The sequence below is a fragment of the Cebus imitator genome, unplaced genomic scaffold (assembly GCF_001604975.1).
Source record: "Cebus imitator isolate Cc_AM_T3 unplaced genomic scaffold, Cebus_imitator-1.0 Scaffold411, whole genome shotgun sequence".
NCBI lineage: Eukaryota > Metazoa > Chordata > Mammalia > Primates > Cebidae > Cebus > Cebus imitator.
The window spans coordinates 1,480,315-1,504,375 of NW_016107726.1; the positions used below are offsets into that span (position 1 = coordinate 1,480,315).

A 24,061-nucleotide genomic window follows, 5' to 3' on the forward strand; every position below is an offset into this window, starting at 1 on the left:
CACTTTTTAATGGGGTTATTTGGTTTTTTACCTGTTAAGTTTCTTATAGATTATGGATATTTGCCCTTTGTCAAATAGATGGTTTGTGAATATTTTTTCCCATTCTGTAGGTTGTGTGTTTACTCTGTTGATAGTTTGTTTTGCTGTACTGAAGCTCTTTAGTTTAATTAGGTTCCACCTGTCAATTTTCGTTTTTGTTGCAATTGCTTTTGAAGACTTGGTCATAAGTTCTTTTCCAAGGCCAACAACCAGAATGGTGTTTCCTAGGTTTTCCTCTAGGATTCTTATAATATGAGATCTTACATTTAAATCTTTAATGCATCTTGAGTTAATTTTTGTGTATGGTGAAAAGTAGGGATCCAATTTCTTCTGCATCAGGCTAGCCAGCTATCCTAGCACTATTTTAAAAATAGGAAGTCTGGCCGGGCGCGGTAGCTCATGCCGGTAATCCCAGCACTTCGGGAGGCCAAGGCAGGTGGATCATGAGGTCAAGAGATGGAGACCATCCTGGCCAACATGGTGAAATCCTGTCTCTACTTAAAAAAAAAAAATTAGCTGGTCATGGTAGCGTGCCTGTAGTCCCAGCTACTTGTGAGGCTGCGGCAGGAGCATTGCTTGAAGCCAGGAGTCGGAGGTTACAGTGAGCCGAGCTCGCACCACTGCACTCCAGCCTGGCGCCTGGCAACAGAGCAAGACTCTGTCTCAAAAAAAAAAAAAAAAAAATAGGAAGTCCTTTCCCCATTGATTATTTTTATTGACTTTGTCAAAGGTAAGATGGCTGTAGGTGCACAGCTGTATTTCTGGATTCTCTAATCTGTTCCATTGGTCTATGTGTCTGTTTTTGTATCAGTATCATGTTGTTTTGATTAATATAGCCTTACAGTATAGTTTGGAGTAATGTGATGCCTCCAGCTTTGTTCTTTTTGCTTAGAATTTTAAACTCTAGAGGAAATTCTTAGAAACACACAACTTCCAAAGAATGAATCAGGAAGAAATTAAAACCTTTAACAGACCAATGTCAAGTTCTGAAATAGAATCAGTAATAAAAAAATTCTTTGCTAGCTTTAAGTTTAGTTTGTTCTTGTTTACCTATAGGTGAGATGTCAGTTTGTTAATTTGAGATCTAACTTTTTGAGGTAACTATTTAGCACTACAAACATTTCTCTTAACACTGTCTTTGCTACATCTCAGAGATTTTGGTATGTTGTACGTCTGTTTTGTTTTAAATACAGTTTTGATTTATGAATAGCTCTGGGGAAAGTAAAATTTTGACTCCTTGAAATGCCATGTAAGTATTTTCAAAATTATAGAATACTTAAAATAATTTAAAATATGCTCTGGGACTGGCATGGAGGCTCATGCCTGTAATCCCAGCACTTTAAGAGGCCTAGGCCAGTGAATTGCTTGAGTCTAGGAATTTGAGACCAGCCTGGGCAATGTGGCAAAACCCTGTGTCCACACACACAAAAAAATACAAAAACTTAGTTGGGCATGATGGCATGTGCCTGTGGTCTCGGCTACTTGAGAGGCTGAGGTTGCAGGATCACTTGGGCCCAGGAGGTCAAGGCTACAGTGAGCCGTAATTGCACCACCGCACTCTAGCCTGGGTGACAAAGTGAGACCCTTTCTTAGAAAAACAAAAATCTTCTGATCATTTACTTTTAGTCAGGCAATAGGGTACATGCTTTTTCATGGATTATTTTCTTTGACACTGACAACTTCAAAAAACAAGAATTGTTATTTTCATCATTGTAAAGAGGAAGGAATGGATTCCTAGAGGGGCGTACCCATTTTTCATGGCCGTACAAATATAAATTCACTCGTGGAAACTGGCAATCTCACCCCACTCTTGTCGCTACTCTTGTTACATGCTTCTGGCCTAATTTGTTCTTCTAAAATTTTTAGGAATTTCACTTGCATTAAGAGCTGATGAACAGGCTCTGGCTTTAAAAGCAATCAAGATGACCTAATAAAAAGATTAATATAAATATATTGAAAGTCAACTAAGTGTAAAGGACTATACTTGGTGTTTTGGGAAATAAGAACAGAAAGAATAAGAATAATATCTACCTTTATGGAAGTAAGAAAAGAGTTAAACACAGGAATAATTAAATAACAATTCAAGGGCCAAATAAGAATCATAAGCACTACAACTTTATACCAAACAAATGGTATAGTTAAATAGTAGACGGTAGGTACAGGACCTGCTAGCAGGGAATAATCACTCTGGCTAAAGAAGTGCTATAGGCTTTTTAGAGCAGTCAAGTCTTCCATATACGGAAGTGAGGTCTTCAATAAGTCTTCCATATGGTGAAGCTGAGTCTCCCATGAAAAGTAAGATGTGAAAAGCCTATGACTCAGGAAGATGCTTCTGGTGAGAAAAATGACATTTACCATTGCATAGAAGTAAGAAAGTGCAAGGTTTAGTAAAGGTATCCCAAATAGATCAATAATTTGTTGTTATTCCTGTAGCTGGATGTGTTAGTCCCTTCTCATGCTGATCACAAAGACATACCTGAGACTGGGCAATTTATAAAGGAAAGAGATTTAGTGGACTGCCCAGTTCCACATGGCTGGAGAAGCCTCACAATCATGACAGAAAGTGAAAGAGGAGCAAAGGCATGTCTTACATGGCAGCAGGCAAGAGAGCATGTGCAGGGGAATTCCCCTGTATAAAACCATCAGATCCCATGAGACGTATTCACTATCAGGAGAACAAATGGGAAAAACCTGCCTCCATCATTCGGTTACCTCTACCAGGTCTCCCCTATGACACATGGGGATTATTACCATTCAGGGTGAGATTTGGGTAGTGACACAGAGCCAAACCATATTACTGGGGTAAAGTCTAATGGAAAACAAAAACTTCAGAGGGAGGCTGGGGCCTTGAATGACACTATAAGAAGTTGGGATTTTATGATGCACCGGAGACGACTGGTGTTTTTATGAACTGCCTAGGGACAAGATGAAGGCATACATAGAAAAGTTAATCTAGAATCACATATAAAATAGACTGGAGTAGGGAAGACCATGGAGGTGGTAACAGTGAGATAGTTAAAAATATCAAAAAGAAAAAATAATTATTAAAGTCATCTTTTCCTGAATGCATAGGAAGTAATCGTGAATGAGGCAGGGATGTGGGAATACTGCATTACAGCAGTAGTCTGTGGCAGGGGAAATATATTTAGCAGTTATATATGCTTTCTTTTTAATTATAAAAAACTTGTGACACTGAGGGATGGAATGTATTAGATTGCAATATGGTATGGTAATGTCACTATTCAGCAAAAGAGTGTACCTTTATCAAACATGGACAATGAAGTTAACAATCTCATAAAAGACTGCTTCTAAGAACTATCTTACCCTTCTGTTCCTGGTTACAAAGGGAATTGTTTTTCAATTTGAGGATAAAAAGAAACTATGTGTTGTCACGGAATTGTTCTGTAGCTTGATTATAACAATGTCAAAATCTTAGTTGCGATATTGTATTATAGTTTCAGAAGATGTTGACATTGGGAGAAACTGAGTTAAAGATACATAGAATCTCTGTTTCTCACAGCTGCTTGTGAATCTATAATTATACCAAAATAAAATATTTAAATAATAAACAAAAACTGTTGTTCGGGGAGCATGCCAGGTAAGAAGACACAAACACTTTAAAATCCAAGGAAGTTCATGCTAAAGCAATAACAACTGGATTGAGTGTTTTAATCAAGTACTACTTAAACCTCAGGAAGAGCTCTTGATAGTGGAATGGGTTTTATTTTCAGCTGAGAAAAATAGATGACAAAAAAGTTTTTAGAGAGGTTTGGTAGCTTGGCCAGTGTTATACAGCTAGGAAGTGGCAGAGCTATGTATCGGCGCTGAAGCATTCAGACTCTTCTACGGTGCATACAACTTTATAGCTTCCATATGCCTATTTTTTCTACATTTAAAAAATTATGTAATAAAACATAACATTAAGGTATATATAATATCAATTCTATTTGAATGACAAATTTAAAAGCAAAAAGCCACGTAACCATCTCTCACGTTCGAAAAACAGAATGTTGCCAGCACCCTCGAACTCTCGTGTCCATAACTGGATCCCTTTCCCTCCCCCACAGACAACTATCAGGACTTTTTAAGAATGAAGTCCTTGCTTTCTTACTTAGAAATGCATCCCTTAATTAACAACATAATTAAGTTTTCATGGTTTTCTACCTTACATTAACGGAATTATGTTGTATGTATTATTTTTGCATCGTGCTTTGTGTAACATAATATTCATGAGTTCATACATGTTTTTGAGAGTAGCAGTACTTCACAAATTTTTACTTCTGTGTGGTACTCCTGTAGGGCAAATATTATGTATTTATTCTACTGTTGATATTTAGATTGTTTCTATATTTTGGCTATGACATCAGTGTAACTATAAGCATTTTTGTACATGTGTCCTGAAGCACATGTATACAAGTTTTCTAGGACAAATGTCCTGGAGAGGAATTGTTGGTATATGTTCAATTTTACTAGACAATCCTCAATGCTTTTTGAAAGTATGTCAATTCTAGTAGTACATGTGAGTCCATATGAGTTTTCATTGTTCTATATCCTCAAACATTATCAGACTTGGAAATTTTTGCTAGTATTAGATATGAAAAATAGTATTTTGTTTTGGTATTATCTTTTACTTCTTGGATTATTAAAGAGGTTGGCCCATTTCTTATGTTCATCAGACATTTAATTTTTCTTCTTTTGTGAAATAACTTTCCAGATATTAACTCCAGTTTATTATAGATGTGTAGGAATGTTTTATAGATTCTGGATACAGTTTTCTGATGGCTACATGTGTCCTAAATATCATCTCTCTTATTATTTATCTTTGTAGGCACTTAGATTACAGTATATTTTGATAAAAATAAATACTAATTTTAGTAACTCTTTTATCATTATGAGGCTACCTTTCTATATATAATAATACTGCTCACCGTAAAGTCTTATTTTTCTGATGTTAAAATAGGTATATCAGCTTTCTTTTCTTTTTTCATTCTTTGAATTTCAACCTTGTTGTATGATTTTGTTTTAGAGGCGGAGGCTTAACAGCTAGTTCTGGGTCATCTTCTCTAGCTTTGGGGACTCCTCAGGATATAATTATTGGCTAAACACTCCTTGCAATACTAACTCAAGGATTATACCAAATCCAAATTTACGAGAATACATTTAAGGACTATTTACTAGTCCAAGCACCAACACCTTATTGTCAACATTTTTTATAATTAACGGTTAGCTGGCATTAATGAGACATAGCTGTACCAAGAAATGGATGTTAATCATTTATCAGATAGCCTCTAGAAACGTTGTGATTTTATTCAATGACATTTTTTTAAGCTTTTAGGAAAAATGAGGGAACACTACACCTATCGACATAGAAAGATGTTTATTCCATGTGAATTAGAGAAAAAAAAGCTTTAAAACCTCTTCTCTAGCCTTGGGGATTCCTCAGCAAATACCCATTGGCTAAATACTCAGTTGATCTGAGAATCAACCAGGTGAGCATAGACGAATGTGCTTTAGTAATAAGCACTGTGCATAAAGAAGGGACACACGTAGAGCTGTCCCTTGCTTCTAGTATGAGTTAAAGTCTTACTTGCTGTGAGAAGCTCACCTTAGACTATCTCCTCCAATTCTAACCTATGACATGTGCTGCGCTTCTCTTGTAAAAACTAAATCAACATCTCTCAAAAACAAGCTTAGGCAGGTCTGTATTCCCCCCGGCACTCTATCTGTCAATAGACAATAGTTTCTTATATTTGTATGCTATCTTTTCATTTAAAATTCACCCCTTTCCAATTAAGTTCAGAAAGAGCAAAGAAACAGGTATTTACTAAATACTGTAAAATAATTTTTTGAAAGTCTGCGGGATTTAGATTTGGATTCTGGTAGTCTGGCTCATCAGTAACTGAAGTAGCTACTGTGACCAGACATTGTGTTGCATGCTGGTAATACAGAAGTTGTCAGAACAGTCATGGTTACTTTCTTCACAAAACTTTCAGTCTAAATGAAAGAACAGACTTTAGATGTATTATGTAGATGTAAAGTTTACTTTTTAAAAATCAGATGGATAAAAGGAAAATATGGGATAGAGGAGGGAGAGATAGATGCTAACATGGTCTGCGTAGGTTAGGGAATAGGGCTTATCTGAGAAACTTTCTTATTTATTTATTTATTTATTTAGAGAGGGAATTTTGCTTTTGTTGCCCAGGCTAGAGTGCAATGGCACAATCTCAGCTCACTGCAACCTCCACCTCCCAGGTTCAAGTGATTCTACTGCCTTAGCCTCCTGACTAGCTGGGATTACAGGAACCTGCCACTATGTCCAGCTAATTTTTGCATTTTTAGTAGAGATGGGGTTTCGCCATGTTGGCCAGGCTAGTTTTGAACTCCTGACCTCAGATGATCTACCCACCTGAGCATCCTAAAGTGCTGACATTACAGGCTTGAGCCACCATGCCCAGCCGAAGCTGACCTTTAAGCTCAACTTGGTGCTCAGAGCGACTTCATCAACAGGAAGATGTTATGTCATTATTTCACTGATAACAAATAAATATTTTATAACAATAAGAAAACACTTTCAAAGATATATCAACAAGTTGATTTGAAAAATTAAATATGATGGTTTTATTAGATAAGCAAGCTGACACTAGAATCTTTGAGCCTGGCTCTCCCTATTGGCCTTTAGGATGTCTACTGTATTGAAACAAAGTTTAAGAAAATGGAATTTTGGTTCATTTACTTATTTATTCTTGCCACTCTTAGCATAAAGAAAGTCATTTTAAATTTATCTTCACACACCACGCCCCATCAAACAAACAAAACACCTCTCTGTGTTAAATGTGGATTAAGTGAAATTCAGGAATCAGTCAGGGTTCCAACAGGAAGCCAACAGCAACTCAAATGGCCATGGAAGAGATTATGGTGGAACTACTATTTACAAAGATGTGGACAGGGTTAAGGGAAAGCAACCAGTGATAAGATAGCATTCCCAGCTAGTATTAACTAGGATTCCTAGACCATTCTAACTAGTTGGCTAAGAGCCAACTTTATCTTTGTAGGGGAAAGGATGAGAACAAATTCAGAAACTTTCAGAAACCTGGAGCTATAGGAAAGGGCCTTGGAATAGGACCTGTAGACTTTACTAGAGGTATGCAACCCCGGAATCCAGAGCCATGAGAAAGAGAGCCAAGGGGAATAAAGTTCTGAGACTCCACGCTCCTCTCACCCTCTCATCTTTTGCTGTTACTGCCCATGGACAAACCAACAGGAAGCCAGAGAGAGAGGAAGCCCATTGCCACTGTGAGGAAGGGTCAGCCTTGCAGGGCATGGGACAGAGTGGAAAAAGTGAACCTAGAAAAGAAAAAGGGAATTATCCACCGTAAAAAAACTATCATTTGTTCTATTACATTGTATCATATTGTATTTTTTCAGGCTTTTTCTTGCATATTCTCTGATGCTAATAATCATAAGAGAGCTATAACAAAATAAAACTGTAACATGCCATGTGGCAAAGGGGGTCAGGTTCTGGCTTAATTCAGTTTAATTTAACCTAGTTCTAGACATTCAGTTCTTCAATAGATAATCCACAAAATGGATACTTAATTCCCATTGGCTGTACAACAGAAGGATTTTCAAGTTTATCACCTTTCTCTCTCCATAACGATAGGATTTTTAAGGTGTTTAATTTTCACAGGGAAGCTGGATGATAATTGTCCATAAAGCATATCCACTGGGATATATATCTTGTGCCTCTTCATCATGTTATGTCAAATTGTATTTCCTAAGGTAATCAATAGGTTGTCATATATAACCAAGGAAATTCAATGCAAGTACAATACAGTGTAAATTTAATACAAGGTATCTCTATTTACACTGAAGAATTCTGTTTACTGTAAGAATTAAACAACAATGCTTTAGTGTGCCACAAAAATAACAGGCATAGTGAATATAGATGCTCCAAACATATTTGTTTGTCTTTTCCAGCATAGCATGGCAATAGGAATATCAACTGAGGGCTCCCACCAAGGTCCAGATGCTGATTGAATGTGGCAGATATCTCCCTGTGTGAATACTTGATCCTTCAATTAAAAAGGAAAAGAGAGAAGAGCTTTCACATTGTGGGATAATGCCTTATTACTGTTATGCTCTCCTAAAAATGGAATCAACGGAATCTAAAAAAGATTGTGCTTGGGAAATTCTACCTGACAAACTGACTGGAGGTGTTTCATAAAAGTTACACAAGGTTTGCTCAAAACTGTCAAGCAGTTTTCCTAAGTGATTCACTGAGTTCTACAATCCATTTTACCTACTAAAACCGGGAAAGAAATTTCCAGGAAAGAAAACAGAATCACATTTTGACTATTTAAAAATAAAGTTATTTCAAAATAAAAAGTAAGAAAATCAAACAAAAAACCAATAAAAAGAAAATCAAACAAAAAACCAAACAGTTATTTCTCTAAAACCAGAAAAAGAACAGAGATCTTATGAATTTTAAATATTGGACTAAGAAAAGGGCATTGAACAAGTAAAAGTCATGAAATTTTGTTTTCATATGGCTAAATTCTACATTATAACCTTTCTACCAAAGGTAGAGGCAGATAGTATAGTGAATAAGACCATGAAGTTTTGCCATTCACAACTTGTCTTGATTTGTACAACCTTTCTGCTTAACAGCTGTCTTGATTTTGAATAATTAAATTGTTTAATACTTATAAATCTAAGTTTCCACATTTGTCAGATAACAATACCTATTTCATGGGCTAGTTATGGGAATTAAGATGCCTGGCAAATTCTTATAAATTATAGCTATTATTATTGTTACTATTGTTATTAGTGTTAGCAGGAAATCAAGTACTTCTTTCTATGCATGCATAGAATATTTAATTTGTATTTATATATACATCTTCATGTGCATGTTTTCTAAATATGTATTTCTATAGCACCATCTCTTAATGTGAATGACAGTATATAGAGACTGTGTATAAAAGATCTAGAGTTAATTGATTTCTCTACCACCCATTACTGACAGAATATATAAGCTCAAAACACTGAATCAAATGTTTTTTAAAATAATGTTCTATTGTCTTCAAGGTAATATGTGTAAGTCTACAAAAATAATCCACCTGCTAAGATGTTTCTATTCTTTTTGACATGATTGCCACCGTTTTGATATATGTTCACATATAAATTCTCACAAAGCTGGGTCAATATGAAAGACTAAATTAGGAAAATATTTCCATAAGCTCCTCAAGTCCCCTTCACTTCTCAAGAAGATGCTGGACTGTATCTAATGGGTGCCCAGTTTTCATGCTTCTCTCTCTTTTTAGACATGGTCTCACTCTGTCACCCAGGCTGAAGTGCAGTGGCACAATTGCGGTTCACTGCAACCCTTTCCTCCTGGGTTCAAGTGATTCTCCTGCCTCAGCCTCCCGAGTAGCTGGGACTACAAGCACACACCACCATGCCTGGCTAATTTTTTTCTTTTTTTTGGTAGAGACAGGGTTTCATTGTATTTCTCAGGCTGGTCTCAAACTCCTGGGCTCAAGTGATCTGCCCACCTCAGCCTCCCAAAGTTCTGGGATTACAGGCATGAGCCACCATGCCCAGCCACATGCTTCTCTCTTAATTATGCCCATATTGCTATTAACAAATCCTGATTACAGTAACGACATATCCTTTCATACTGAGACATGCAAAGCACAAACAGGACAAGTCTATGTGGTGTCTCTCATTCGAATATCTACAGATTACCAGACTGATGAAATCTGAAGCAAAAGAACTGGGTCTCTAAGTGTGTGCTTTAAGCCTTCAGCAGGCCAAAAGGAAGATTCCTCTCTGCTGCCTTTGACATCATCCCACCTATAGTACATAATCATAAAATGTGCTCACAGTATGCGTTTGTATATGTTTTATGATTGCATATGAATATACTTCTCACATCAACACTATTACAATTTTGTTATTGTCCCTATCATCAGTAAACATTAATTCATTCGACAGCTTTATAACACTCTGTGACACCCTGCCAAGGGCCAGGGCTAGAGCCGTGAAAAAGGCACATGATTCTTGCCCTCATGTGGCTCAGTCTAATATAGAAACTATTTTGTTCGATTTACTTAGGTAAAGATAGGGGATAGTTACAAGGAACTGTAGCTATTATTAAAAGATAAATATTTTATATTCTATATTTTTAGTTAATATTTAAAAAACACATATTCTAATTAGTTTAAAATGTCACTATAAATGTTATGCTAGATAATGACGAATAAGTTTGGCATAGTCAGATAGCTATGCTGTTTTAGCAAGGTAGACTTGAAGTGTGAAGAAAAAACATATTTCAGGATTCTAAGGCCTAAGCTTCTAAAAGGGTATACGGCTCACGAGAATTTGGAAGCTCTCAAAAGGATAACTTTAATTATGCAATTGTCATCTATACAATACAGGTCACAAATGTATTAGACAGTAATCCTTCGTGCTACTTCTCTGTGGCGGCTAATGGTATTACAAAGGAAGCCTCAAGGTCCTACATAATAAAGGGTTCCTATGGACCTTGGACCTAATAGTAGCTCTTTTCAGCAGTTTTAAAATCCTGTCTGAAATTGCAGCCTGTAAAGAACACCTTTGCCAGAGGGAATGTGGGTGCAAAGAACTCTGATTAGAGAAACACAGAGCTGGAGTGTCACACCATCATTTTTGCAGGTATGTGAAGCAAGGGACTAGAATTAAGCAGGACATATTTGAAGACGAGCAAAGCCTTAGGTGTGAATCGAGTGATAATGACTCAGTACTTAAAGACTGTACTTGGCAGACTGAGGCAATTAATAGCAAGTAACATTGTTTGTAATGGCAAAATCATGGAAATGTCCATCAATAAAAAGATGGGCCTGGTAAACTGTAGTTTCATTCAGTGGGATTATATATTGTCTTTCGAAAGAATGAGGTCACGTTCCACTGAACTGCAAGGAAAGATGTTTGTACCATATTGTGAAGTGAGAAAAGTAAATTCCACAACAACCCAAATCGTATGATCTCACCCTTGTTTAATAAATGCATATTTGATGTATATATCTTTATGTGATTATTAATCAACAAATTTGTTTGCTTTAAATTAACACTGTTCTTAATCTTTTTTTCTAGTTTAGAAGTTTAGGGCATTTTATTACATCCTCCCTATATCATATTTTATTATTATGGTAAAAAACACAACATAAAATGAGGCATCTTAACCATTTTAAGTGTACAATAATGTTATCTACACACGCATGGTTGTGCAACATATTTGCAGAATTTTTCATCTTGGAAAACTGAAACTCTAAACACACTGAACTCTCCATTTCCCTCTTCCACACAGTCCCTGGTAACTGTAATTCTACTCTGTATTTCTGCGCATTCAAGCAGCGTAGATAAACTCACATAAGTGCAATTATGTAGTATTTGTCATTTTGTGAGTGGCTTATTTCATTTACCTTAATGTTCTCAAGTTTCGTCCACATTGTATTGTATGACAGGACTTCCTTCTTTTAAGGCTGAAAAATATTCTAATATATATATATATATATATATATATATATATATATACACATACAACACATTTTGCTTATTTATCTGTCTATAGACACTTGGGTTGTTTGCACCTCTTAGCTATTGTGAATAATGCTGCAGTGTATCTGTTTCCAATTCATCCAGATATATTTCAAGAAGTGTGACTGCTATATCATATAATAATTCTATTTTTATTTTTTTGAGGAACCTTTGCACTATTTTTCATAGCAGGTGCATCATTTAATATTCCCACCAACAGTACTTGAGGGTTCCAATTTCACCACATCCTTTCCAAAATGTGTTGTTTTCTGCTTTTTTTTTTTTTAATAATGGTAATCAACAAATTTTTAACTGAGCAATTATTATGTGACAGGCACTATTCTTGGAGCTGCTGGCACAGTACTGAACAAAAGAGACCAAATTGGGAAAAGTTATCCGGGGGCTCATGAAGTATATCCTGAGCCAATTAGCAAGCATCCCAGCACAGATACTGTGGAGCAGGACCAGGCTGGGAGACAAAGAAGAGAACTGAAATAACAAGGGAGGAGGTTATTTTCTTAAAACTTTGGGTAAGGATTATCATCAGACTTTGATGAGTAGGAGCTGATTGTTTAAGTCAGAATCAGTTATGAAAAGCAGAAAATGTTTCCTAAGCCATGCCAGCCAAAGGCTACCAATTGTTTGATTGGCAAGAACTGGACATTTATATCAGAACTTTTTATACCTTTCATATTTTGTCATATATAGGCATGCATACAAATATACCTAGTTCTCACTATAGAAAGTGGGTTTAATTTTTCTCAACAAATCCTGGTTCATGTTTATAAATCCCTAGTGAAAAAAATCCCTTTAGACACATAACTAACAGAGTCAAGGTTTTGGAACCTGAATGTGCAAAACCAGGTAAGTAGCACCTATTATAGACTACATGCATGTATATCTCTGGTCCTGCAACATCTTTATGAGGATGCAGAGGGATGACATGTCCACATCTCATAGGGCACCTCCAGGAGCTGCTTCTCTGTATACCTGGCACCTTATGCACCTTCCTGCCTTGTGAGCATTTGTTTATATAGATATTTTCCCCAAGGGACTCTGACATCCTTGAGATCAAGAAATAAGGAAATTCACTGTATATATAAGAGTGACGGAACCTAGTAGGTCATCAAAATATCTATTGTGAATGAACAAATGTAAATTCTTTGCAGGGCATAAGAAGGCTCCTGAAGGTATCTGGGTGAGCAATATTAGTGGCCTTCACTAGAGAAGTGCATTTGAGGGGTTCTGTGGTGTGAGCAGCCAAGGGTGAGCAAGGATTAAAGTCAAGAGTGCTGCCCAGGATCCTGGCTGGCAGAACTGGGTGGTGCTAATCAGTGAGAGAGGGAATACAGGAGAAAGAGCAGGTAGACATACAGAGACCTTGAGGAGAAATCAACTTGGATATGCTGAGTTTAAGATGTAACAAAAATCCAGGTGGAGGACTTTGTAAGATGTCTCAGTTGGAAAATGTATTAAATACCCAGCAGTATTTTGATGATAACTACCAAGGCAGTGGCAGATTCTGATTATTTAGGAGATCTGTGGTGGAGCCCAGAATCTACTTCTTCAATTGGTGCTCCAACGATGGATCTAAGAATCGGATAAGTTTGAGAAATACCATTTAATGTCATCGGAAAGGGTTTCTTTGGCAATACAAGAATTAAGTCTATCTTATTCTTCAATTGTATTTCTCTTCTGTAGCATATTCAGAAATTAGAAAGCAACCATTAGGTAGCATATATTGCCATATGGGCCTGGTACTGTTAACTTTGAATTGCACATAATCCAGAAAAGAAAATTAAAAATTCTTGGGTCAAATACAAGACTGAAACTCCCAAAAGAAAAACCCAGGCCCAGAACCTACACAGCCAGAAAAATGTATTTTAGGAACAAATTTATTTCCAACAAATATGTAGCAGGCACTGGATGGTAAGGACTTCTATCACCTCTCTTGATAGCATTAAAGGGCCAGGGCTTTGGAGTATATATGACACGTCTCAAAGGTAATTTCCACAAGAGACATTAAATGAATTAAATATTATTGAGTACCAATAAAAAGTAGAACATTGTGTTAGGCTCTGTAAAGTGAAAGAGAAATTATGATTTATGGTCCTTATCACCTGGTGGGAGTGTTTGACATACATCCAAATAACTTTAAGCACAGGCTGAATGAAGTTCCATTATGAAGGCATAGAAACAGGTCATATATTCAAGAGAAAAGGGGACGTTTACCTTAAACTTAAGGAAGAGTAAAATGATTTCATGGAATAAGAGGCCTACAATTAGCCTAGAAGAATCAGTTGGATTTTTACAGGTAAAGACAGAGTGATGATAGGGATTGCTAATCTCAATTTTTGAATCAGGTAGACTGGGGTCCATGGAAGTTAATCAATTTCCCAAGGTAACACAGTTAGTATACATCAGAAACCATTTTTCACTCTAGGCCTATTTGACTCCACACTCCCATGTTTTTCAACCCAACATTAAGTCATAAATATACCAGGGTGGCTAGAAGGCAAGATATGATCCAAGTCAATGTGCATTCAGGTTGAGTTACAAGCTGTTAGTAACCTGAATGCAAGATTAAAAAAATTTGGACTTCATTCTTTGGGTATTTGAGGAGAAGCGTGGGGGCTTTGAAGACAGATGGAGAGACAAGATCTTCCCAACATTCAGATTATTCCTCTCTAGACAATTGACAAGAGAAACAAAAGGCCAAAAAATTGGAGGAAAGTGGGGAGAAGTAGTAGGAAAAAAAAAAAGGTAGTTTTAAAAAAATAAAACTACCTTTTAAATGTCTAACCACTGTACCACAATTAAAATTCTAAAAATTCTACTGTGATTTAACACAAGACTTTGGAATACCATGGAAGTGTTAATACAGATCTCCAAAATCTCCCAAATTCTTCTTGCTTGATGAGTGCATTTTAAAATGCTTGCAAATACACAAAACACAGAGAAATACACAAAAAATTCAAAGATCTGTGAAATGTGGGAAATGTTTCCCCGAACAACTGAAGATATTGAGTGCCGTTGTGGTTCCAGTTGCATTTACCAATTGGGATGAAGGGGAGTGTTCTACTATGCAAATCATGTAATAGCATTTCACAGCAATCCAATTGAAACAAATCATTAACATTTTCATTGCCACCTATGAACTAGAGTTCTTTGTGGAGTAAGAAGCGTAACAAGATTGTTTACTGCTTAATATAGTATCAGATAGGCATCCATTTATTTTTTCTTAGGAAATTTGTAATAGTACAGTAATAACTTCAATAGCAGAGATAATAACTCACTCTAATTATTAGAATTCTCTCCATTACCTCAAATATATCTAGTGCATTTGCCAAAAGTTTAATTAAAATAAGATGGCTGGAATAATTAATATCATAGTAAACATAAGACAAACTAACAAAACTGTAACTTTTTTGTTTCATTCTTCTTGGCTATGCTAAAAGAGTCCATTTCAATTTTCAGCAATGAGTTACTTAAAAGAGTTTCTATGATATTAAGAGGCTTCTTGATATTTCTCTCAAAGAGGAATGAAATTTAATGTCAAGTAAGCTTCCATCAGTGCGAAACAATGGTACTATGTTATGTGAATCTTAAAGACATTTCCACTAAATGAAAAAAACAGTTTCTACCCAAAACTATTACAAATTCTTCATGAGGTTTTATTTTAGTGAAATGTAACTGACTAGCTTAATTCACTAACCTGTACAAAAACAGATATATTGCTTAGAAATGCACAAAATTTGCCTCCAGCTAAGTATGTATAAATATATGTATGTTCATGCACTGTTTAAAAATTGCATGCTGAAATATTTATAAATAGTATATTAAAAAATACAGAATTTCAAGTGGCCTCTTTTAAGATAAACTTATTAAATCAAAAGCGTTTTGACACAATATGTACATGAAATTTCCACCTCTCTCCTTCCCTGAGGAAGAACTAATGGCTTTTAAAAACAGAAAGTCGTTGAAAATACAATGTCATTCTCACGACAGCATTCTTTGGGAATCCTTCCTGTTAGCTCTCTTCACCTCTCCTGGAGCATATTAAACAATAAGATGCAGTACACAAGAACTATCAAAAGGGAGCACTTTTGAGCCACCAAAATTGTGTGTTAGCCTAAAAACCACAATCTCCCCAACTACAGACAATGATACTATCTTAGGTATTTTATGTGCTAAAATGATCATTAAAAATTAAGCACCACATATAAGCTGCCATTTAGAATATTAATTTACCTTTGCTAATCATCTTTTTAACTTGAGGCTAAAAGAGTTCACTTACCATTCGGATATTCAGGATCAGTCCAGGAGACATTAAAGGAGTCAGGTGAATACGAGTGGGCTTTGGGGGCTGGCACGCCTTCAGGTATGTCCTCGTCAGTTAGGGCCTCACTGGCTTCACTCACTGTGCACCCACCACCTGTGCAAGCCTAAACAAAGATGCAAAAAATGCACATTTCACTCTTGGTCCCAAAAAGTTCTCATGAGCACTGAAGAGAGATAATTCATAATAAAAGTTTCAGATTTTGTTATGCGGTGCTACCTTTACTCCCCCAAAATTAATTCATTTCAGTGTTAAGATTTAACATTTAGTTAGTTTGCTTTTTAAGACATAAGATAGCCATCTCCAATAGTTAGAGAATAACCGATACCGTGTGAATATATGAATTAAAGAAGCATCCGAAGTTAGAACCCAGAGATGTAGGGCATATATTGACTGGATAAACAGTCCTGCTGAATTTAGCCTGCACAAGGGTTCCTAGAGTGAGTTAAATACACACACACACACACACACACACACACACACACATGGCATGTGTACACATGAGTGAAGTATTAGAGGAAGACTACTTCAAGATAAAACAACTGATTCCTAAGGAAGAAAAGATGTGCAGCAAACACAATGCCTTTTATTGTTGTGTGACCAATATGTTTATAGCATAACACAAAATTAAATAAAACAATATTTCTCATAAAACAATAAATATAAAGAAGTTAAGTGAATGTTTAATGGCTTAAAGGATCACATAATTTACTTATGTGTGAGGGTAGTTAGGCTGCATTAAAACATGTCTGACAAATTTAACATGATCACAGAACTCTCTGTTCCTTAATTAAGTATCGTTAACATCAGAAATGGTAACATGAATGTTAAAGATATTCAGAAACTTCCGCTTTTATAATGAACTCTATATAATTTTTTAAACTTATTGGACAAGCACTTCTCCAGGAAACTGATACATACATAAAAGTGTTTTTAGCCCATATTTGGTAGTAAATATTAGTGATTATATCCTTATATAACAATGATATTCGAAAACTACACTTAAGCTTACTTCAGTATCTCTTCAAGTTACAATTTCAACTTATACAACAAAGTTTAAAAATATTTCAAAAAGCACTACATTTCACCAAAATCAGTAAGAAAATATAGCAAAATCAGAAGATAATGTAAAAATGCAGGGTTATTTAGTTCATTTTTGTGTAGGGCAGATATTACTAAGATAAAAAATTAAAGCATCTATTTGCTTAGATGTCTCCTCTGATTTTTCAGTTTGATACTGAGGGAGTGATTTCATGATTCTTAAAGCAGTCAATATGCTTTTCTGCAAAGATAGAAGAAGAATGATTGATTTTTAGATTTTTTAAGCTATTGGAGTACACTACTATTTGCAAAGTTGTTGTAACTAGTTGCAAATTCTTCATTTTAAGCATAAATAACAGTTTATGGTCAACAAACATGGAGATTAATCTCACTTGCTATTACAAGACTATAGCAGTAGCCAATGTCTTCAGGATAATTTCTTACCAGCTTAAGCAAGTTTCAGATGGGTTAAATTGTGGCCTGGGCATGAAATTGCATCACGATTGGGTACCTAATTAACCTCTGTGTGTTTCCTCTAATTCTCAGCTGTGGTATGTGCCTTTCTATGCAAGAAAAAAACCATACTCCTCTTGAGAATGGAATCTTTGCAAATGAAGAGGAAGTCGGTTGAGAAGGTGGCCAAACTCTGACTCAAAGCTTTAGGACAGGTCACTGTTAGCTCAAAAAATAACTAAGGATTAAAATAGAAAAAAAAAAAAGAAGAAGACCCCAGACATTTTAAATGTGATAAAAGTCAACCAGAAAAGATAGAAAGAAAAGAGGCCATATGAGACAGCTGCGTTATCAGAGGAAAAATGGTCAAGGAAAAATTCTTTCCAATTCTCAGGGAGGAAAAAAAAAATCCATCTATTTGCATTTTTCAGATTTTTTTCCTTAGAAGGGAAAAGTGTTTCAGCTTCTTGTTGTTAAACTTGTAACACACTGGGATTTAATTCTGATAGTCTATTTGCCATTATTTTTTTCATATTTGTGTACTAAAATAGTTTCCCTGCTAACTATTCCAAATAAATACTATACAACATATAATCTTACATTTTTTAAACAGTGTGAATTAAAATTTACTTTGTTTTAAGGATTTTATGATGTCTTCTAGAATAAATGAAAACATTCCCTGGTTTGGAACGACCGTTTCTTGTACTATGTCATCTGAGATCTATGAACCAGTAATCTGACAATGAAACCTCTTAAGAAGGCCAGATGCAGTGGCTCACACCTGTAATCCCAGCACTTTGGGAGGCCGACGCAGGTGGACCACCTGAGGTCAGGGGTTCAAAACCAACCTGACCAATATGGTGAAACCCCATCTCTACTAAAAATACAAAATGAGCCAGGCATGGTGGTACATGCCTGTTAAGTGCAGAGACATGAGAGGCTAAGGCAGGAGAACTGCTTGAACCTGGTAGATGGAGGCTGCAGTGAGCTGAAATCCTACCATTGCACTTCAGCCTGGGCAACCAGAGTGAAACTCCATCTCAAAAAAAAAAAAAAAAAAGCTCTTAAGAATATAAGGCATTTATAAAAGAATTTTTCTTGTAAACGAAATTATTGATAAAGAGGCTGCTGAAATAACAGAATTAGCTGCAAATTATTTTATTTTGTTTTGCCCACATTTTTTGGGGGGGTGCTTTAGAGCATCCCAAGTAAGCAAGACAATATCTTAGTTCCTTTGATGAGAAAATAAATGTTCTTAAAGTCACTTCCAATTGGTCTAATCTAACTGACATCATCTAAATGAAATTGAACCAATCAGTATCTTGTTTGACCTGCCTACACCAGAGGCCACTACATTCAATACAGCTGAATGCTGATTAAAATTCTGTTTGGAAAAACTAAACAAAATGGTAGGGTTGATTAAAGACACCTTTATGAAATGGCAGGGTCTTCGAAAGCCTGAGAGCCATTAAAATAAGTTATTTCAACCCATCTCCTATAGCTTTTCTCAATTACAGCCATTCTGAAAAATTCATAAAGGCATAATTCTGCCTTGAAATGATGAGTAACATCTGACCAAATAAGGGATTCAATTTTGGTACAATAAAAATGCATACATAATAAAACTGTATCAATCATTTTTGAAATCATGACTGTGAAAACAATCCAAAACTAGCATTCCCTTCTTTTGTTGTTGTTGAGATGGAGTCTTGCTGTGTTGCCCAGGCTGGAGTGCAGTGGCCCATCTCGGATCACTGCAACCTTTGCCTCTTGGGTTCAAGTGATTCTCATGCTTCCACCTCCCAAGTGGCTGGGATTACAGGCTTGCAGCACAACGCCCAGCTAATTTTTGTATTTTCATTAGAGATGGAATTTCGCATGTTGGCCAGGCTGTTCTGGATCTCCTGGCCTCAAGTGATCTGCCCACCTGGGCCTCCCAAAGTGCTGAGATTAGAGATATAAGCCACTGTGACTGGACCAAAATTAGCACTCTCTTTTTTTCCAGTAAGTTTTCAGGTACATAGGAATTGGGGGTGTTAAGAGTGCTGCATATTTTAAAGCATAAAGAAAACGGCCACTTGATCCATAATTACTGAAACAGTTAAGCATACCATTTCCAGGAGTATATAACACTTAGACTCCATCCATACAGATGGCTAGCAGTAGTATGGAAATTATCAAACACCACCTATTTTTATAGCTGTCTGTATTAATAACTTCTTTATTTTTAACTTATTGTCTTCTTTATTAGAAGCTATCACATTTTATCACACTTCAAAATAGCTTTTGTTGAGTGTAGCAATATACTGTGTTAATTTTTTTTTCAGTGGAAATAGTATATGTTTTGGAACCACACAATTCCCAATTCCAATGTTTCCAAGCAAATTATTTAATTCATATCATAAAAGTCTCACGACCTTTATGAAAAGATGTCCTTGGTAGTCATTCATTCAGGAATTGTTTGCTCAGCTTCCAGTTTCCAATAGGCACTGTGCTTGAAATTGCAGATCTAATTTTGAAAGATTCAGTCTGTATGTTTCAGCAGCTCATAATCCAGTCAAATGTGAAAATTAAATGATGTTACATGAAGTAACAAACCTGCTCCAAGCCTAGAGTAAATCACAGTGGTTCAAACCCCCATGATTCTTTCTGTATTCCAAAGGCTGCTTAAAGGCTTTGTTATCTTTATATTTTGTTTTCTACTCCTTAGTCAACATGCTAAAATGATCTATAAAGGCAACTCCACTTTGCTGAGAACCTGCTCTCGATCTACTAATCTAATGACCTTGAAAGCCAGTTATTACATTGCAACTGTGAAATATACAATAATCACTCAATTAACCAGGATGAACCTAAAATGTTCCGATTCAATTAATTTACTGCTTAACAGAGTTAAGTAAAAAACCTGTTAGTTGAATCCTTCCTGAAAATATATTATTTTCTACCCTAATAGATACAGTTAACTTGAAAATAATGTGAGCAAGTTTATTTCCCTACCAAGAGTTAAGGCAAGGATTTTCACATCTTTATGACATCTTGCATCAACACTATTCAGTGGCTGACAGATAGCATTTGACTCCATAGAATATTGTTTGGGATTACTTTTTTTAGCATCATAGAATTTTATGGGTCAGAGACATTAAAAATCATTTAGTTCAATGTTCTGATTTTAGACTTGAAGAAAATAAAACTCGGTGAAGTTAAGTGAATTTGCCTTAGGTCACACAGTTAGTAGCAAAATCTGAATTAATACTCAGGGCAGAGGACTTCTAATCTACTAGTAAGTATTTTCAAGGTATTACAGATTTATAAAATATAGGAGATTGATATGAATTCTGATTGAACAGCACATCCTAAAAACTTCCTTAGGAAGAGAATCTGTTTTATGTCATTTGCCTACTTCTCATAAAAACCAAGAGCACAATTTCTTAATTTTGGTTGCTTCCAAACAGTTAAGATTTTCTTGATTTTGGTATTACCACTATTTTGAAAATACCTTGTATTTCTCCATTAGTATCTGAAAATCAAGTTAGCTAGTATACTTCTTATTTAATGGGTTATAAAAGTGTAAGTAACGGAAGTGCTGTTTCATAAACTCTGCTGTGCAGAACACCTAGGCACATGGAGTTAGTTTTGAATGATATTTTTCACCACTGTCTGATTGCCCTTGTTTTATGGTGTCAAGTCAGACAGTTAGCAATAGTTGAATGTAGTTTATTTTCTCATGGTATAATATTTAGAGCATTCAAGAGCATGTTAAGTAAAATGAATGCATACACAGTGTCTACATAAATGTAAATTTATTCATAATCAAGAGCAGAATATTTTCTATGGCATTTATCAAAGCAAATATCCTTATATAGGTATTGCTATAAAATGAAGAGTGTGTTTAAAACAAATAGGGACAATCTCATGTTTATATTCAGTTATTTTCAGATGTGCTATTAAACTTAAAAAAGATTATATTTCATCAAAAAACAAAAGGAACTACTGAGTATAAATTCCACAGTAATATCAAGGTCTTTTAAAAGACCTTTGTGTAAAAGTGCTATTTTGCATTAAAAAAAATGCTATTGTTTGTCTAAAGGAACCTGTAAACTATGCTGATTCTGGGGTTTTGTTAAGTAACTGTTCTGAGACAGTAGCGTAATGTAAACCACAATGTAATAATAATCAAGAATATTTGATGGTCATTTAAACTTCCATTTACAAATATAAGATCTAAATTTTCATACTGTGCATTGTTTTTTTAAATGAATACAAATGCCACAGGGAAATAACCTTGTTAATCCTAACACTTTAGAAATAGTTCTTAACAATTGTGATGTTCTGCAAGTAATTTAAAAAATCCTGATAATCCCAACTTTGACTTGGGAAAATCTACTGACTCAGACTGTTATTCTATCATTTTGCCTAAAATAAAATAAATATGTAGGCATTAGATCAACAGAATTCACATTTAGGAGGGGAAGTAAGTTTTCAGTATAAATAACAATACATGAGCCTTTGATTTTTTGCTTTTTCTTAAGTGAGAGAGAAATAAAAGATGGGACAAAGGGAATAGAATAAGAAGTGCAAGGGATGGGGACAGAGAAAGTGATGGAAATAAACTTACTCCCAGCTTGATGAGATATTTATTACCAGGTACAAGGTACTGTAGCATATGATCCTGGAAAAGTTCTGTACTGTTATAAATGACACTCCAAATTGTAAAATCATGTGTTTGATTTGAAATATATAATATATAGCGTTCCAGAATCCCACTTATTTTTCTTGGTTGTTTCCACCTGGGAATGGTAAAATACAGCATTATTATCATTCATTCAAGTCAAAACTGATATATGCAGGATTTTTCAAAGGACACATATAAACTTGGATTTGCGACACTTTTTTTTTTTTTTGGACGGAGTTTCACTCTTGTTACCCAGGCTGGAGTGCAATGGCGCGATCTCGGCTCACCGCAACCTCCGCCTCCTGGGTTCAGGCAATTCTCCTGCCTCAACCTCCTCAGTAGCTGGGATTACAGGCACGCACCACCATGCCCAGCTAATGTTTTTTTTGTATTTTTAGTAGAGACGGGGTTTCACCATGTTGACCAGGATGGTCTCGATCTCCTGACCTCGAGATCCACCCGCCTCGGCCTCCCAAAGTGCTGGGATTACAGGCTTGAGCCAGCACGCCCGGCCGACACTTTTTAAAAAAAACACCAACCTCAAAACTGATTCATTTAAAATAAAACACTAAAGTAGTTATCCAATGCCAATCCTGAGTGGCAAAAAGAAAATATGATATGGTTCCTGCCTTCTGGTTACTTGTAATTTTAATTAGCTAATAATACAAAAATGTCTAAGTGAGTATTTATATTGAATTTAAGCTGTAGAACAAAAACTGTAGAACTAGAACATCTGGGAATTCAGATATGGGGAAAAGAGGTCATAGTACAATTGTCTCAGAAAATCCAGGAATCCAACATAGGGTTAATACGTAATCATGGAAAACAGTGAAATTGCTGATTGGAAGGGCTAAAATAATCAGGCAGGATTTCTTGACTTGAAGTGACGCATTACCTAGATACATAAGATTTTATTGTTAACAGATGGATTGTATTTGGATAGGTAGAAGGAAAGATAGAGGGCATTCAGATGACAGTTACAACATATCAGTGGAAATGAGAAGGGCAAGTCATAGAACAGAGAGTAAATTGTTAAACTGAGAAATACTTGAGTCGTGGGGAATATTTTTTGGCTAAGTAATGTGGCTTGGCTTAGGGACACACAAAGCCAATAGGATAATTTAGACATGGAACAATGAGATGTGAATCATAATATATTTCAGCTTGAATGAACGTCATAATCCATTCAGTCTAAACTCTTATTTTACAGATAACTGAGACCAAGAGAGATAAATATGAACAAGTAGTAACCCTTGGTGAGAGAGATCTATTAGATCTTAGTTCAGCACAATAGCACACCTTATACCTCATTTATTAGGAAATGGACAAGAATCCCTAATATCAGAAATCATCTGAACATGCCTATACGTGAAACTTCCTTTCTGACATCAACTGCAGGAATAAAGGAGTAAGATGTTCCTGGTTTATACTAAATATATATATATACACTTTCTAATGCCAAATTATTACAAATAATGCCCCGTATATAAAAAGTTCAAAGCAGTCATGAAAGTGGTTGGTTTTTCCTTTATTGAAGTTTGCATGGAATCTGTATACCTATGTAGCTCAGCCTGATTGCATAAAGACAAAATGGAAATTAGGCTGGCAAGTGATAATCAAAGGTTTCCAGATCCACTGAACTAATCACTTCTATGCATTTAATCACAATAAAATTAATTTTATGTCACAAGCTCCTCCCCTGATTGAACTCACTGGGAGTCTTGCATGAACCAGCATGTGAGAGAGACAACATTTCTACTTACTGTACATATATAGTTCTAGAATCCAGGACAGTCAGAATTGGGGAATCGACATGTTCTGGTGGCAGCTGTGCTGTGTACAGTAGGACCCAGGAACTGTTTGTACAGCCCACATGTGTGCATGCACTGAGTAGAAACTGGTGGGGTGTAAACACTGCTAAATCTACGGGGTAGGAAGAAACA

At 35.7% G+C, this 24,061-nt stretch overlaps 1 protein-coding gene across 3 annotated transcripts in view; it reads right to left on the minus strand.

Annotated features, from left to right (window-relative positions):
- Positions 1-24,061, minus strand: part of USH2A (usherin) — a 777,259-nt gene that overhangs the window by 347,734 nt on the left and 405,464 nt on the right. For all 3 annotated transcript variants that reach the window (XM_037731607.1, XM_017509227.2, XM_037731606.1), the window contains exons 34-36: positions 23,882-24,041; positions 22,062-22,233; positions 15,911-16,058 (exon numbers count right to left, since the gene is read on the minus strand). In XM_037731607.1, the coding sequence (XP_037587535.1) occupies positions 15,911-16,058; positions 22,062-22,233; positions 23,882-24,041 (480 nt within the window). The remainder of the gene's footprint in view (positions 1-15,910; positions 16,059-22,061; positions 22,234-23,881; positions 24,042-24,061) is intronic.